The sequence below is a fragment of the Hippopotamus amphibius genome, chromosome 3, assembly GCF_030028045.1.
Source record: "Hippopotamus amphibius kiboko isolate mHipAmp2 chromosome 3, mHipAmp2.hap2, whole genome shotgun sequence".
Lineage (NCBI taxonomy): Eukaryota > Metazoa > Chordata > Mammalia > Artiodactyla > Hippopotamidae > Hippopotamus > Hippopotamus amphibius.
Window position 1 is genome coordinate 81,053,884 of NC_080188.1, and position 18,529 is coordinate 81,072,412.

Below are 18,529 nucleotides of genomic sequence, written 5' to 3' on the forward strand. Positions count from 1 at the left end.
ATATATAAAATGTCTGTTAAAGGCATCTACTAGGGCTTCCCTCACAATCCCATAAAAAGATTCTAAATTTTCCCAATATCATTCTTTTGCTGCTTGGATTATAAACTCCCCAAGGCCAGGGAATGTAATATACATGTAATTATATTATGTATAATATATGCCAATGTAATGTGGCATATAACAGTATATTTGATGCCAAGATTAAAGTATTTTTAATATATTTTGTCAGCCAATAAAAAAAAGTCAAGTGTGAGGTAATTTAAAATTTCTTTCTCTGTACTTATATTTTATCTAATTACTTTAAGATCCATTATTTACCATTACAATACCATAAGGTTATTTTATCTTTTTGAGTTTGAATTCTTTTGGTTTTGACTGGAGCCCAATAAAGAGAAAAACAGTAAAAGTTGCAACGCCTATCATTTTAAAACAATATTGCCCCTCCATCCAAAAAAGAGTGTTCTTTTCCCTCTGTGACATCTAGATGGTATATTGATTCCCAGTATATCTGTTACAGAGCCCACTAAAAGGACTGGCATTCGTCAGAAACAGCACTTAAAACTTAGAGAGATAAAGAAGTGCTGTCTGATCAACAACAGTTAAATGTCGGTAGTCAATTCCAGGTCAAGACGAATGCTGTATATTAAATGTGTGTGTTAGGAGAAATATCTCACATATAAAAACACACAACCAAATGGTAGAAGATAAAGAGGAGACAGAGGGGTGAAATCATCTACTTTTGCTTTAAACAAAGCGAGAGAGAAAAAAACACAATAAATACAAAGCCAAACAATAGCAACTCATCAGCAAGTAAATAAATTCAGGATAGCCTTGTCAGTCAGCTCTCTTCAGTTATCTCAGAATGTACTCTTTAGAAACATTTTGATCCAGACTAGAGTAATGAAAGCTGCTAGTTTAACAGCATGTGGATGGTACAGCATTGTAAGATAGGTTTTAAACAAACAAACAAACAAACAAACAAACACACACCTATGATTTACTGGAAACTGGACCAAAATTTCAAATACAGTCTGAAGATCTGATGATAGTAAACTTTGCTCAAATTCCTACACTGCAAGGTAGGAATTAGGAGATAGAGGTGTAGGGTCATTTTCCCCTAATATTTACTTTTCTTGATTCTTAAGCCAACAGCTCACATTGTGCTTGCACTCCAAAGTTGAAAAATGCATGAGTTTTCTTTTCTACCGTGAACTCTTTCTTTCAGTATTTTCCTTCATTTTAAGAATGTGAGCTCTAATAAATATAAAATACTTGATTATACCTTGGGCAGTTCTGCTTTTTCCCCCAATCTTCAGTTTATTTTTTAGTAGAATAGTAACTTAAAAGATTTTATTCTATCTAATCCCCAGAAACTAAGAGTCCCTGGCACACACTATTACTCAATGAACAATCAATAAATGAAAAAAACAAATAAATGCTTGAGTAGTAACATCAGGCATCAGGTATTCTCTAGATTTAACCATTCAACTTTTTCATAAAACAGGCTTAGTCAAAAAAGCTTGGGGCATAACCTGGGACAAACACCAGGAGTAGGCAATTGGGAAAAGCTTTCCTTTTTCAAGCAGTAGAATGCTGGTTGTATCTTACCATGCATTTCAGCATGAGAGGTGAAAAGCAAGTTGATAAAATAACATTAAGACACACTTAGCAAATGATCCTAAGCATAGGAAGCAGTATAGCATATTGCACTGTTTCCAAAGCTTCCTGGACCAAAACTCATAGTAAGAAACTTGTCACTTTAAATCAGAGCCCAGAAGCACAGGTGCGCACACACACACTCACATCCCTTAAGCAGAAGAGTCATACATGAGGCACATTATTTTCTTTTTTTTAATATAATGCTATACTATTCTATGCCTTTTTTAAAATGCTACTTGTGAACTGCACAGTGTTTAAATTCTGGTTCTATCCACTAGCTGTATGACTATGTACAACTTGCTAACCTCATGGTACCTCAATTTCTCCCCCTGTAAAAGACAACAAGAACTTTACTGATCTTAGAAGGTCTTTATGAGGGTTAAAAGAATGAACACACGTGATATACTTAAATAAGAGTCTGGCATATAGTAAATCCTTAATAAACATTAGTTAACAGTAATAAAGTGGGTTGGGCCTACCTTCTGAAATTTATAGCTGAGTTTTCATTTGCAAGATTTCATTTGGAAATGGATGGTTATCTACTGCATTTCAGTCTAACAACGTACTTGTTTTTTGGAATAGGTATCCACATATACACATTAAATATTCCAAAATAACTATGTTCATCAATTAGAAAAGAAATGATTGTACTGATTATCTTGATTTTCCTCATTTAGAAAATTGGCTTACACAATCAGTCTCCTACTAAGGAAAAAAAATAAATCACTATAGAACAAAAAAATCTTACTAATTCACCAAGGAAGCCCTGGTACTGAAACAGCCATCCTAATTTGTTTTTATGGTATGACATTTTGTAAATATACTCCTGTCCTAATTCTAACTTCTTATAAAGAAAAGACAAAAAGAAAATGTTCTTATCTCTTCCAAGGAAGTGCTCAAAATACAAAAATCAGTGTATATTTGTAAAATATGGATTAATGTCACTCCAAAGTTTATACATGGTCAGGTCTGTCTTCTCATCAGTCAGAATTTTATTTAAACTAGTGATGAAAGAAAGGGGAAAGTGGAGGAAAATAAATCAACTTCAAAACTGATCTCTACTTTTTTTCAGATTTAAAAGAATATATTAAACCATTATGTTAAACGAGGAGTTTCTCAATACGAGAAAATATTAAATTTTCATTGTGATTTTCAGACTAAAATAGATTTGATCTTCTCAATGGACTGACAATACTATATTGTAATTATTATAAGGAACTACCATACATAAAATTGTATACCTTTAAGAAGACTTTTTTACATTGTCCCATTCAGACTTTTTCTTTCTGAAGAGAATGATCAGAAAAATAATACAGAAGAAGGGGTGTTGATTACATTTATTCAGATTCAGAAAGAGAATTCCCCGTTCAACATGGAAGAGATTACCAAATAAAAATGTAGCTTTGTATCAAAGCTACTAAAACTCCTCTGAAAACCAGCTTTGAGGAAATTAGATGGACATAAACGTGCATAAATAATCCAATGCATTTTAAAACTAATCAGGCTATATACTTAAGAATGAGGGTAAGATCTGTTTATGTTTTGCATAAGCTTTGCAACACGTTTTCTTCGATTTCATAAGTTTAATTAAACAAACAGTAATGTTTGCTAAATGTACACTATGGGACAAACTTCAATATACTTCTACTGTGATCATTTTTCATACAGATACAGCTCATTTTATGCATGTGATGCATTCCTGAAAATATGTGTGCAAACAGATATTTGAAAATGGAATCACGCTGTAAACATTACGGCAGACTTTAATACCAATAGGAATGAGATACATTTTATAAAGTAAACAATTTTACACATGCAAAGTATAATTTTCAAATACCTGTAATGCTTATTTCACTTAAAATAATGTAGTTAATTCCAAACACATTTATTTCCATTAATATTTAATGGAAACAATTAGTACTAGTAGACTTCCATTTTCATGAACTTGAATGACTTTTGTAGCACTTAAACAGCTGCTGCTTTATAGGAAAGGAGATGTCAGTTATGTGGTTGACTATTAGATCTCCCCACTTCTTTCCAGCTCTGCTAATCCACTACTGTTGGCTATCCAATTAAGTGCTACTCAGCTCTTGTTGAAAATACTCTTTATAAATATTCCTTCCTCAGCACAAAATACAATTCTTTCACAAAATCTCATAATATAAAAATGGATACTACTATAATTAAAGGCACCAAATCACAAAAGTGATATTTTTACGTCTTTGCAGAGTGGACATGGACATTTGTAATAGAGAGTAATGAAAATGACTCATTTGATTTGGCTTTGAGCCTCCTCCCCGAAATAAAAAAAAGCAAAATTACTATTGGTCGTCTAGCGGGGCATAAAAATAACCTTATTTACCACATACAGAAGATAAGTTATAAAGGCATGAGTTAAAAGTGTTTTACATACCTAGCAAAAGTATTTGGCAAGTTCCTTGGAAACAGTTGTAACATACAGATAAGATTCAATTTTAGTAAGAGATTCTGTTTAGCTGGCAAATAATAACAGCATTTTGCTGATACTATTTCATTGGATTCTCACAGTGAAAAAACTCATAGGACCTACTTTAAAAGAATTGTTTTGAAGGCTTGCTTCTGGTCATGTAAGATTTTTAGTGGAATAGAGAACAAAGATGAGGGTCAGAGAATGGAGGGTTTTGGCAAGGAAGTAGTAAGATGAGGTAATAGGGTTATGGGAGCTCTTGTTCAGCAACAGTGATGGCAGAAGAGAGAAATACAGCCTCAGCAGAAAGATCCAAATAGCCTACCACTTATCATTACTAACTGTTCCATCAAGACGTAAATATGCACCTTGTTCACAATCCATCTAACTACTCACTGCATTTCAAAGAGCCAACAAAAAGCCTTCTGATTTACAATAGCCAGGATATGGAAGCAACCTAAATGCCCATCAATACATGAATGGAGAAAGAAGATGTGGCACAATGGAATATTACTCAGCCATAAAAAGGAATGAAATTGAGTTATCTGTAGTGAGGTGGATGGACGTAGAGTCTGTCATACAGAGTGAAGTAAACCAGAAAGAGAAAAACAAATACCGTATGCTAACACATATATATGGAATTTTAAAAAAGGGTACTGATGAACCCAGTGGCAGGACAAGAATAAAGATGCAGGTGCAGAGAACGGACTAGAGGACAGGGGTGGGGTGTGCAAAGGGGAAGCTGGGATGAAGTGAGAGAGTAGCACTGACATATATACATCACCAAATGTAAAACAGCCAGTGGGAAGCTACTGCACAACACAGGGAGATCAACTCGATGACTGGTGATGACTTAGAGGAGTGGGATAGGAAGGGTGGGAAGGAGTCACGGAGGGAGAGGATATGGGGATATATGTATAAATACAGCTGATTCAGTTTGTTGTACAGCAGAAACTGGCACAACAGTGTAAAGCAATTATACTCCAATAAAGAGCATAAAAATAAAAGAAGTCCTCTAAAGCACAAGACATCTTAATAAGTCCAAGCTGAAGGATTCAGCTTAAAGAAAAAAGGACAATTCTTCTCGATGTCTAGAAAGATTATATATTCATTTTGTGAAGCTAATTTTACATTTTAACAACAATGAAAAATGAGATCTTTACTTTTACTTACATAAAATTCAAATAAAGGAGGGAGAGTAGGATATAACAGCCTGAGAATTAAAGAGCTGTCCAGTTTTTACTATTGACCTACTGCATGGCTCACTACACAAGTCAAACTAATACAGTCCTCATTTATTAGACAAAAGAGTTCTACAGATTCCAGTGACAAGTTACAGGGTCTTAGAACAAATACGATACCTAAATGTAAGTAAGGCTTTCCTCTTTTTTCTTTAAAAAAAAAAAAAAAAAACCCAAAACAAAAAATAATTTATCCATTTATTACTTCTCATAGTCAGTGGGTCACCTGGGAAGGTCGGCTGCTCTGGGCCACATCTGGCTGCTCTTGGTTGTGCCTGCTCATATGTTTGTGGTCAGCTGAGGGCTGGCTCGGGGAGGATGGCCTCAGCTCACACAGCTCAGCCATCCTCCACGTGTCAGTCTTGACCCTTCAACCAGTTACCCTGAGCTTATTCTCAAGGTGATCAAAGAGAAGCAAAAGCAGAAACATGCCAGCGCTTTTTTAAACCTCTATTTTGTGTCTAGTTTATTAATTACCTCTTTTTCTCCCCTTATTGGCCTCTTTTTTTGTTGTTTTAATTATGTTAAAATATACATAACGTGAAATTTAACATTTTAACCACTTTTAAGTGTACAGTTCAGTGGCATTAAACACATTCAGGTTGTTGTGCAACCATCACCACCTTCCATCTCCAGAAACTGTTTCATCTTGCAAAACTGAGACTCTACACTCATTAAATGAGTCTTCATTTCTCCCTCCCCACCAGGCCCTGGCAACCACCATTCTACTAACTGTCCCTATGAATTCAACTACTCTAAATACCTCATGAGTGAACTCATGCAGTTTGTCGTTTTGTGAATGGCTTATTTCACTTAGCATGATGTTTTCAAGGTTCATCCATATTGTAGCATGTCTCAGAGGCTCCTTGCGCTTTAAGGCTGAACAAAATTCCACTATATATGTGTACCACATTCTGTTTATTCACTTATCCATCAACGGATACTTGGATGGCTTCCATCTTTTGGTTATTGTAAATAATACTGTTATAAATATGAAAATGGGTATTCAAATACCTCTTTGCATCTCTGCTTTTAATTCTCTTGGGTATATATTCAAAAGTGGAATAGCTGGATCTTAGGGTAATTCTATTTTTATTTTGAAGGAACTGCAATACTTTTTTCCATACCAGTGTCACCATTTTACATTCCCACCAGCAGTGCACAAGGGTTCCAAGTTCTCCACATCTTCACCAATACTTGTTACTATGTTTATTTTATTTTTTCTAATTAAAGCCATCCTGCTGGTGAAATGGTATCTCACTGTGGGTTTGATACACATTTTCCTAACAACAGTAATGCTGAACACCTTTTCATCTGTTCATTGGCCATCTGTATAACTTTTTTGGAGAACTGGCTATTAAAGTTCTTCACCCATTTTTGCATCAGGTTGTTTGGTTTTTGTTATTGAGTTTTAGGAGTTCTCTATATAGTCTACATATTAATCCCATATCTGATAGGTAATCTGCAAATAAGGCTTTCTTTTGAAAGTGAAAACTCTCCTTTAAAAGTGAAAAAGGAGATATACAAACCTCTACAATTTCTTAATTCTACGTACTTATACCAGGTACCAGAAACACAGGAATTTAAAAAACCAAATCTTTCTATTCAATGATTTCCCTTAATAGGAAACACAGAGACGGAAATGTAAAATTAGAATAAATTATGTACTGTATTAAAGTAGAAGTATACAATTTTACACATGGAAGACAAAATTTTCAACGCAGGGAAGAGCAACAGCAAAGGCACAAGAGGTGAAAGAACATGATGCAATATCGGATCAGATGACTGCAGCAAAGACGTGGGCAGAGACAGACGAGGCTGTGATCAAAGAAGCAATGGCCAGGACCTAAACACCACTGTTTGTCATGATGAAAATGTTAACCTTCGTGCCGACACCACTGATGACGACTGCGACCGGACTGTGTGAAGAAGCAGATTATATCCTGTGGATACAGGTTAAGAGTTACCCCCAGACATTTCTAACACCTGAGATAGGTGAAGAAGGGAACACTTTCCCTCTGACATCAGAAACATGGAAGTCCTTGGATTCCACGCAGAGGAAACTGGATATGGTGAGTGAATTGGCACCTGTCGCGTGGGGATCTGCAGAAAGTAGGCAGTGATCCTCAGGATGAGACTATAAATCACTTAGAGCCTGTACTTCTGCTGTGATTGGGTACTCAGTAGAGCTTTATTTAAATACTTAGCACTGTGACCTAAAATGGATTTGAAACAGTTAAGGGAAAGGACTATGTCTGATATATGCTTGGAAGAAGTCAGCACTACGAGCAAGAAGTCTAATGTTCTGAGAACTTCAGAGTGACCTAGAAGGACAAGGGAGCAACAAGGGTTCAAGGTAGAGGCAGGGGAAAGGCAAAAAAGAACCTCCAAGTTAGATCTGTGGAATACATAAACGTTCTTCAGGTATTGCTAGGAATTTCTAAGGAAACGGCTTTAGGAAAAAGATTGGACCTCCTGCCCATCTGAACAGATGGGAGCAGGGATTCAGCACTCCTTATATGTTAAAAGAAATATGATACTAAATTTAAATTGGAGGAGTCAGTTTCAACTCATGATGCATTTCATCTTAAATTTTTTCCTAGGTCTTTCTAAAAGGGCCTAGAAATAATCACAAATCCAGTAGCAACAAGCACAATAGACCAAACCGTGGGTTTCACATATATTTCCATTTAAAAGGGCTCCCACTAGGGTTTCTTGAAGACATAAATGATTCTAGAACTGGGTCAGAAATGCAAGGGTTAAGACTAGAGCACCTTGTCATAACAGAGAGCATGAAGTTTTCAAAGACTACTAAGACTGTATCAAAATGACACAGGAACAACTTGAAGAAGCTCCCATGGTCAAAACGGGAACAAGTGATCACCAATAAAAATATGAACTGCAGTGGATTGAAACATCAAAAACATTTTAGTGTGTGAGTTCATAAAGATATATATATATATTTTTTTAAATAAGTTAGGTTTCACTGGAGTGTGCCAGGAACCAATTCATTGTTTTAAAAACTGGTATATAAAAAGAATTAAACGTTTATCCTGCCTTTCCAATGTTATGTACCATTGAAAAACTTGATAATAGATGAAGGAAAGTATCTTCTTAGAAAATGATTCCTAGTAATAAATGAAATAAAAGTGACAGAATTTACATACTGTGATTTTGCAGTGCTCACTGAACTAATGAGTCCAGGCATTAAATATCAATGGTTGCTAATATGACAAAAGAAAAGTAAATTAGATATTACATGTTCTTTGACAGAAGAATGCAATAACTTCCTATGAAGCAGTCTTGCCAAAAATACCTAATCTGAATTTTATAAACCTCTGGAACCCACTACCAATTTATAAGGAATACAGGAGACAGAGGAACCTGTAGTGTGTACCACAGAGATGACATAAGCAGTATCCACACTATGAGAAAATCTACAAGACAATGTGCTCCTTAAACTAAAAAATTAGAAAAAAATAAAAATAAAAAGATGAAAGAGAGCCCTACAGAATAAAAAGAGACTCAAGAGATGTATCAATTGATTGCAATGTGTTCCTGTTGGATCTTGATTGGGATAAACAAACTGAACACAATTATTAAAGCTGTAATTCAGTTCCATTCAACCGACTGGGTATTTGGTGATATGAAGAAAGTAATGTTAATTCAGTATTTTAAGTTTGCTAACAGTATTACAGTTGCACTTTGAAAAGAGTTTTTAAAAGTATATATTGAAATATTCATGAATGGAATGATATAATGTCTGGGATTTGCTTCTAAGTAATAAAGGAAGGGGCAGAGAAAATGAGAATGAAGATAAATTAAGAGTAACCATGAGCTGTAATTATTTAAGTAGAGTGATTGGTACATGAGAATGTATTATGCCATTTTGTCTCCTTCTATATGTGCTTGGAATTCTCCACAAAAAAAAAGCTAAAAAGAAAAAAAGAGCCATAAAACCTCATTTTTTATCACCAAATGATTCAGGATATTCTATTTATTGATAACTCAGGACAGAAAAGGAAAATTCTTACAGAATATCTAAAGATATGAGAAAATACTTATATAAAAACCAGTGTGTATGTGTGTGTGTGTATATAAGGTAATTATTCCTTAATGATAGGCAGTAAATTAGGGGTAGTTTTTGTTTTTTTTACATGTTTTACACATTCTAAAATTAAAAACACATTAATTTTAAGACAGTTAAAATTAATTTTTTAGAACTTGGGGGAAATGTCATGCATATTTTATTATCTAATTCATTTAACACATTTATTGAATGGCAGGTCCTGTACTAGGCAAGGGAGAAATAATGGTGAATGAGAACTCTATTTTATGGAGTTTAGTGGAGGACACAAGAAAAACCAAAACAAGTAGGTAGAAGAACATGTAAAATGCAGGATATTTTAGGTGCTCTGAAGGAAAGAGAGGAAGGAAGGAATCAGTAATGGTCTCTATAGGGAGGTGTTCCTAAAGGACTGAGACAGTCAGCCACTCACAGAGCAGTGAGACAAACATTCAAGGCAGAGAAAACAAAGTGTGGAGTTGGGAAAGATTCATTCTGCATTCAATGAGAAGTCAAGAAAGGTTTAAGTACTGAATTTATGGAATTCAAAATTAGATTTTAAAAGGATCCATTCTGTTGTAGTGAGGAATGGATCAGAAAAGGGCAGGAGGAAGAGGGAGATCAGTTAGGAGACATGGTGCCATGTGGGGTTACTTGTCTTTTTACAAGAGTACTTGTGAGAAGTTTCCATGATGTTCTTCATCTTTTATGAAGTACTGATACCCTTAGAAGAAGTAGATGTTTGGGAATAATATCTTCTTAAATGTATATGCAGAAAGAAATATAACTGTTAATATTTTGTCATCAAGTTTATCATGCATATTAAATTCTTCTATTTCATATTTGAGAATAATGAAAATACATTTAAAAGATAAATATATTAAAATTATAACAATATTAAAAAGATTTTTTAAAAGTGATGTGAAAATAAAGATAATCCAATTTACTTTTATATGCAAGATAGTAATATTTCAGATCATTACTAAGAAATTACCTTTGACAAATCTCTGAAGTTACTTGGCAAAGTAAGATCCAGTTCTTCTGATTCATAATTAGTAATGACCCAGGGAAACACTGGATACTGATTTAAGTCATTGTAACTCCGTCCTGGAAGAGAAAAAAAAAAGTCATTCTTAATTTAGAATAATAAAATGAAATGATAAACATTCAGGAATATTCTTTACTGAAAGTAACAAGAATAATTTTTGAGTGCCAGATATTGTTCCCAGTGCTATCTCTTCATTATTTCATTTAATTCTCACAATAACCCTATGAAATTAGTATCACCCCCATTTTACAGATTAAAAAAACACCGAGGCACAAAAGTTTATGTAACTTGCCCCAAATCACACAACTAGTACTGGTCGAACTATATTCAAATCCAGAAACTCTGTACCTACGTTAATGTTCTTATAAATTACAGAACTATTTTTTATTAGTTGAAAGCCTGTACCAAATAAAATAATCTTCCCAAGAATTTAAAAAAAGATTTGCAATCTCATAGAGTTTTTCAAAACCAGAATCCTTTCTCTGCCATTAACCAACCAACCAACCAACCAACCAACCAACCAACCAACCAAGTTTAAGCGACTCAACCCCTGTGGGCAATCATAGTCATCTGTAAAATGACCAGGTTGTTCTTAATAGCTCTGAAATTCCTGTGACAGCTTTCAAATTCTATGTTCCTTTGAATATAATGCACAGTACTGTCAACGCTGCTTACCCCTTCCCAAATGCTGCCACATACTCTTCTATGCATCTTTTAAACTAATGGCATTCAATGACACATTTAAGTCTACTAAAAAGATGAACAAAACAAAGGATGAGGTAGCCCATCCATGTAGAAACAGCAGTTTTCTGGATATCACTTTAGGGAGGCAGCACCGTGGATGACGTCATTGTTTCTGGAGTAAAAATGCTGGTGTTTGACTCCACCACTTTACCGGTCTATAACCCATTTTTAGTTAGATTTAATGTGAACAGACTTTTATGGCTAAAATACAAGGTAGACAAGGATATTAATATGTTTGAATTCCTTTCTTACAGTGTATTCTATCATCTCCATTCTTTTCTCGTTCTCAAATATATACAGATGTCACATCAATATACATCTGAGTATTACAGTAGCTCTCCACACAGATTCTCGGTATCTAAGCCTTCATTATGATTTGATGTTTTTAACACTTTATTCACTATATTCATCATGGGCTTGAGGCCTAACAGAGTTAACAGAACTCTTCCTTGACTGACCTGGAAATAGTCTTAGAAAATATGAATAACTAGGACAATTTTAATTCAGAAGTAATTATGTCACTACATCTTTCTGTCAATTTTAATTTCTCCCAGAAAAAAATAACCAAACTTCACAGCAAAAGGCAGTCTATTTTGATGTCCCCTTTCTCCTGCATTTTTCTCTCCTTCTGATCAAGATGTTAGTAAACACTAAAATCCTCTTCTTAGCCTATCTGCTTAAATAATCAAGTTTATTGTACTTACAAAAAAAGAGTATGCACCTGCTCATTGTGAACAGACTTTTATTAAGTTAAATTCAATATATAGTTACTGAAAGCCTACTGATTGTCTTTTGGGAAATGTGTCACAATATCATGAGAACCTATATGTATCACAGATAATACTGTAAAAGAAATATTAAATAACATGAGACTGCTCCAGCCTCTAGTGTATATAAAAACCATCCAAAACAAATTACTGATTCTCTTCTTTAAAAAGAATATCCAGGGGATATATTTAAAAGACACTACAGGCACACTAAAAGCTATTTGAGAGCAGACCATTTCATAAATGCTATCCATAATTATTACTGGGCATTCAGTCTAGGTGTTAGTTGATCTAGCACATGCAAAACAGGTCCATTTAAACTTGTTACATAAGTTTGTTGTCTCTCACTACTACTTAAAAATCCTTTCAGTCTCTAGTTATATAATCCCTACTAAATTTCACATAACTGTTCAAACTTTCTTTATTCCTTTCCCTCAAAGGACCCTCAGATCAGTATCTTCCTAACTGATAAATTTTAGACTTTTTCAATGTGAGCCCTGAACATCCAATTCTCCACACTACGCCCTCTCTTCCCCACTTCTCCAACAGTGTCTTTATTCTCTGGGAGGTATGATTCTTCCACCTGAGCTCTTGAACAGGTCTCCCTCATAACTTGAATTGCTACTTTTCCTCTGTCTTCCTCTTTCATAGTTACTCTCTTCTGCCTTAACTCACCTCTCTTTACTATTACACAAGAAAACTGTAATCTACATCTAATGTTCTCATTTAACCTTCAACCATTCAGTCCTGATAATCAAAATGCTTGTTTTGAAACTGAACCCCTATAAAGTAACCCACAAGTCCTGAGATGCTAAAGCCAAAGGCATGGCCTGTAGTCACTCTGAATTCTCCCTTACCTCTCCATCACATCTGATACAGTGGCCAAGGCTTCTCTCTCCCTTTCCCCTTGTGTCCCAAGACATTTGCTTCACCATAGTTCTTCCTACTAAGTCTATAAAGTCTGGGGCCACATTCTCTTTTTTAATAACTTTCCCTCTTTCTTTTTGTTATGCTCAGGAGCAGTCCCCAGACCTTATCTCACTGCTTTCTGTATCATCTGGCTTGGTAATCTCAACTCTCTCTCGGTGATCTCCTCTCTATGCAGATGAAATCCAATGTCCTATCCCTAAGTTCCAAATACCCTCTTTTACCTATATTCCAACAATTCTTTTTGATATCTTATCTTGGATGTCTTGCTAGCACAGTAAGATCATGATCTTTCTCTAGATCAACTTTTTTGACTTAATGGCACCACTATTTTCCCCATGATTTAGAACAGAAGCCTGCAAGTCTGTTCTGACACTTTCTTCTCATTTACTCTCAACATTCAGTCAGCTGGATGGTAAGTGGTTTGTACCTTGTAAATTCTTGTGTTATCTAATCCTTTGTTTTGATTCCTACTGTCACCTCTCTAACACAGGCCCTCATTACTTTTTATATGTAAATACTTCCTAACTTTTGCTCTCTACCTAGACTCTCTGCACCCCTATTTATCCTTCATACTGCTTCCAACTTTTCATAAAGTTCTGATATCACTCATTTGTTTAAAAACTTTAAAAAGTTTCCCTGTGAATTGACTGCTAATTCCTCAAAATGACAAAAAAAACTACCAGTGTCTCCACGCTACCTTTCTAGTTTTCTTTTTCATTATACCTTTATGAACATATATCTTATGTACACACACACACACACACACACACTATACCATTAATCATTCTCTAGCTATACTTCATTTCTTTCCATCTTTGCTTATGCCTTCAGCTTTACATGGAATGACTCTATTTATACAAATACTCAAAATAATCTAATCATATCACAGTTAATTTATCACTTGAAATAAATCAACATGTGAGCTTAAATTACCTGCTATCGTGTTGAGAAACATCAAGTACTCAAAATTTGAAATCTCCCTGTGTTGCCATCTCTGGGTCATATTAGAAGCTTTAAAAAGTTGTCGAGGACTAGCTAATGAGATACGCCTGCAAGAAAAAGAAATTGATGTAGAATCAGTTTAAACTTAAGATTAATTACATCAGTAATAAATCGTGACTTCTGTGTTCATTCAAAATGGCACCTGTATTTTTCTGAGACGTTCCATTCATGTTATACTAATGAACATTAGAGATGTTTCAATCTACAATTAATGGTTAAACAAATTATTTGGATGAGCCACAGGTCTACTACCTATGTTCTGTTCATTAAGGTAAGCTGTCATTACAAAGCCATTATAATATCAAGGCTCCATAAATGTTGATTAATAACAGTATGATTTATAATTCACTGTCTTACTGATACAAAAGTAATTACAGTAACTGAGAAATACATATAAAAGATGTATTCACATCTTTATCAGTTTTAATATTCATCTCTTAAAGACAACATATTTGTTCATTATAAATTTAAACATTATGTTTGCATACCCACTGTAACAGGGGAAAGAGGATCCCTACTCCTCAGGTGTCTATTCATGGGCTGGGATAAAGGTAAGGGAAACTATTATTTTTCTTAGACAGCCTAATAGTAAATCAAGTTTTCTGTTTTCTTAATGTAATGTAAACAACAAAGCAGACAACTGATACTACATTTGGGTCCCACAATCTCAGAGAAGTGTGCTGTCACAGTTCTTCCTACTACTAAGGACAAGATACCCATTTTTTTTTTAAGCTTTATTTACAAAAGTATAATGTATATACCATAAATTTAGCCTTGTAAGTGAACTATTCAATGATCTTTTTAAAGTAAACTTCTACAGTTGTGCAATTATCATCACAAGGTATTTTGGAACATTTTAATCACCACAAAAACCTGCCTTGTGCTTATTTAGAGTTAATTCCTATTCCTAACCCCAGCTCCAGGCAACTATCAATCTGCTTTCTGAACATTTCAGATAAATGGAATCATACATCATGTAATCTTCTGCATCAGGCTTTTTTCACTAACCATAATGTTTTTGAGGTTCATCAATGTGGCGGCATATATGAGCAGTTTATTTCTTTTGATTGCTAAATAGTATTCCATTGCATGAATACAGACTACACCACATTTTTAAAATCCATTCACCAGTTGATGGACATTTAGATTATTCCAGTTTTTAGCTATTATGAAGAATGCTACTAGGAACATTCACATACATGTCTTTGATGAACATATGGTTGCATTTCTTTTGAGTAGATTCCTAGGAGTGGAATTGCTGGGTTGTATGTTGATCTTATATTTAACTTTTTGAGAAATTGCCAAATTGTTTTCCATTATAGAATCCAACAAACAATAAATATATGATGTTCCAATTTTTCCACATCTCTGCCAATTCTTGCTATTGTGTGTAATTTTTATTAGAGCCACTCTAGTGAGTGTAACATGGTATCTTATAATTTTAACGTACATTGTTGAACATCTTTTCATGTGTTAATGAGCCATTTGTTCATTTTCTTTGAGGAAATTACAATTCAGATCTTTCCTTCCTTAATTGGATTGCTTCTGTCCTATTATTGAGTTGTAAAAGGTCTTTATACATTCTGGATATAAGTCCTTTATCACAGTGGTCCCCAACCTTTTTGGTACCAGGGACCGGGTTCCTGGAAGACAATTTTTCCACAGATGGGGGGGTGGAGGGGGAATAGGGTGGGGGGGATGGTTCAGGCAGTAATGTGAGCAATGGGGAGTGGCAGATGAAGCTTGCTCACATGCCTGCCGCTCACCTCCTGCTGTGCAGCCTGATTCCTAACAGGGCAGGAACTGGTACTGGTCTGAGGCCTGGGGTTTTGGGATCCCTTGCTTTATCAAAACATGATGTCCAAATATTTCCCCAGTCTGTGGCTTGTCTTTTCATATACTTAGTAATGTATTCAAAGCACAAACATTTTAAATTTTGATTAAATCCATTTCCTCAGTTTTTATCTTTTATGAATTACGCTTTTTGTTTTACATGTGAACTCTTTGTCTGAGGCAAGATGATAAAGTTTTTATGCTATATTTTATCTGAGAAATTTTTTAGTATTAGATCTTAAATATGAGTCTATGATACACTTTGAGTCAATTCTTATGAACAATGTGTATTAAGCGTTTGAAGTGCATTTTCTTGCACGTGACTATCCAATCATTACGGTACCATTTGTTTAAAGATTACCCTTTCTTCATTGAACTGTGTTGGCACCTTTGTTAAAAAGTAACTGGCTATAAATCTAAGGGTTTATTTCTTTATTCTCAATGTCGTTTTCATTAATTTATATTCCTATCCTTGTGTAAATAGCACACATTTTGATTACTGTGGTTTTATAGTAAGTTTTGAAGGCAGATAGTATAAGTTCACTATTTTTGTTCTTCTTTTCCAAAATTGTTTTGGCCAATTCTAGATTCACTCTGTTTCAGTTTCTCAATTTCTCCCAAAAAGTGGACTAAATTTTGATAGGGACTGGAGAGAACTGACATCTTAATCATATTGAACCTTCTGACCCATGAATATGCAATATCTCCATTTACTGATGTCTGTCTTCAATTACTAACAGACATGTTTTACACTTTTCATTGCAAAAATTGCACACATCTTTTATCATCAAGGAATAAAGCATGTCCCTTTCCAATCTGGATGCCTTTGATTTTTCCCTCCTTCCCTTCCTTTCTTATCGCACAGGCTGAAATCCCCAACATCAAGTTGATAGAAGTGAGAATGAAAGACATTCTAGCCTTCCTGACCTTAGCATGCAACATTAAGCACAGTGTATGTTATGGGGTTTTTTGATGATTGCTATTTATCTGTTTGTAGAAATTTCCTTCTATTTCTAGTCATTTGAGATTTTCTAGTCATGAATGTGTGTTTGATTTTGTCAAATGCTTTTTCTGCGTCTATTGAGATGAGCACGTGGGGTTTTTTTTTGTCCTGTATTCTATTAACTTCATGCATAACATTAATTGATTTTCAGAATTAAACCAATCTGCATTCCTGTGATAAAACCCACATGGCTACTTTATAATCCTTTTTGTATATTACTGGATTTTTGTATACTTATGTTCATTAAGGATATCAGTCTACAGTTTTCTTGTTAGCTTGTTTTTTCTTGTGATGTCTTTACCTGGCATTGGTATTAGAGTAAAGATGGCCTCACAGAATGAGCTGTAAAGTGTTTCTTCTTCCTCTGTCTTCCAGATAAGTTTATGAAGGATTGATATCTTTTCTTTTTCTTTTAAAGGTTTGTTTATTTATTTATTTATTTATTTACGGCTGCTTTGGGTCTTCGTTGCTGCATACAGGCTTTCTCTAGTTGTGGTGAGCAGGGACTACTCTGTTGCGGTGCACAGGCTTCTAGTGCGGTGGCTTCTCTTGCTATGGAAAAGGCACACGGGCTTCAGTAGTTGTGGCAAGTAGGCTCAGTAGTTGTGGCACATGGGCTTAGTTGCTCCGTAGCATGTGGGATCTTCCCAGCCCAGGGATCAAACCCATGTCCCCTGTGTTTGCAGGTGGATTCTTAACCACTGCGCCACCAGGGAAGCCCAATATCTTTTCTAATTTATCTATTCAATAAGATTCAATGGTAAAGCCATCTGGGCTTTGATTTTTCTTTGTGGAAAGATTTTTAAATTACTAATTCAATAGACCTATTATAGGTCTATTCAGAGTTTTTATTTCTTCTTGAGTCAGTTTGGACAATTCTGTCTTTCCAGGAATTTGCCCATCTCATCTTAATTGTCTTAATTTGTAGGCTGAAGTTGTTCACGATATTTCCTTCTAATCCTTTTAATTTCTTTATGGTCAGTAGTGCAGTTCCTTCTTTCATTTATAATTTTGGTAATTCACATATCTCTTTTGTTCATAGTTAGGTAAAGTATGTCAATTTTACTAAGCTTTTAAAAAATAAGCTTTTGTTTAATTGGTCTTCTCTATTTTTTTTTTGCCCGTTTTTCACTGATTTCTGCTCTAATTTTCTTTATTCACTTTTTCCTACTTGTTTTCCATTTAGCTTGTTCTTCTTTTTCTAGTTTCTAAAGGTGGAACCTTAGGTTACTGATGTTAGGCATTTCTGTATTTCAGATATAGGTATTTGAATTCTCCCCCTGAGTACTACTTTAGCTGCATCCCATAAATTTTGATATGTGATAGCTCTGTTGGATACAGAAACCCAAATTACTATCCTACCCAGGACCATGAGAGGAGGAGCTGCTGAGTGAAGAAGTTGCCAAAAGTACCAAGGACTACTATGAAGAGCTGCAGCAGTATGTGTGGAAACAAACAAAAAAAAGAAGCTCCCAAGCCCAGGCACTCTAAATGCAGGGAGGTATGTAGGGAAGAAACTGGCACAGACCCTGGAGTAAGAAGTAAAAGGAGAAAAAAGCCCTTCTACCACTCCGGTAACCCTCCTATAGCTTAACCTCTGCTCATCCTAACCTCATCCATGTACTTCACACCCAGCTTCAAACTGCAAGATAATATGATCTGGTAGCTGTTATAACCTCTGATTATGTATGTGCTGACCTCCATGGTTAGCGTTCCTTCACAGAAGAGAAAAAAAAAAAAAAAAAAAAGCCTGAATCAAGTGGTAGGGTTAGGCAAAACTAGTGAAAAGG

At 34.9% G+C, this 18,529-nt stretch overlaps 1 protein-coding gene across 6 annotated transcripts in view; it reads right to left on the reverse strand.

Moving 5' to 3' along the window:
* LRBA (LPS responsive beige-like anchor protein) overlaps nucleotides 1-18,529 on the reverse strand; it is a 687,888-nt gene that overhangs the window by 177,969 nt on the left and 491,390 nt on the right. For all 6 annotated transcript variants that reach the window (XM_057725704.1, XM_057725703.1, XM_057725702.1 and 3 more), the window contains 2 exons: nucleotides 13,835-13,950; nucleotides 10,407-10,519 (listed from right to left, as the gene is read on the reverse strand). In XM_057725704.1, coding sequence (XP_057581687.1) covers nucleotides 10,407-10,519; nucleotides 13,835-13,950 — 229 coding nt within the window. The remainder of the gene's footprint in view (nucleotides 1-10,406; nucleotides 10,520-13,834; nucleotides 13,951-18,529) is intronic.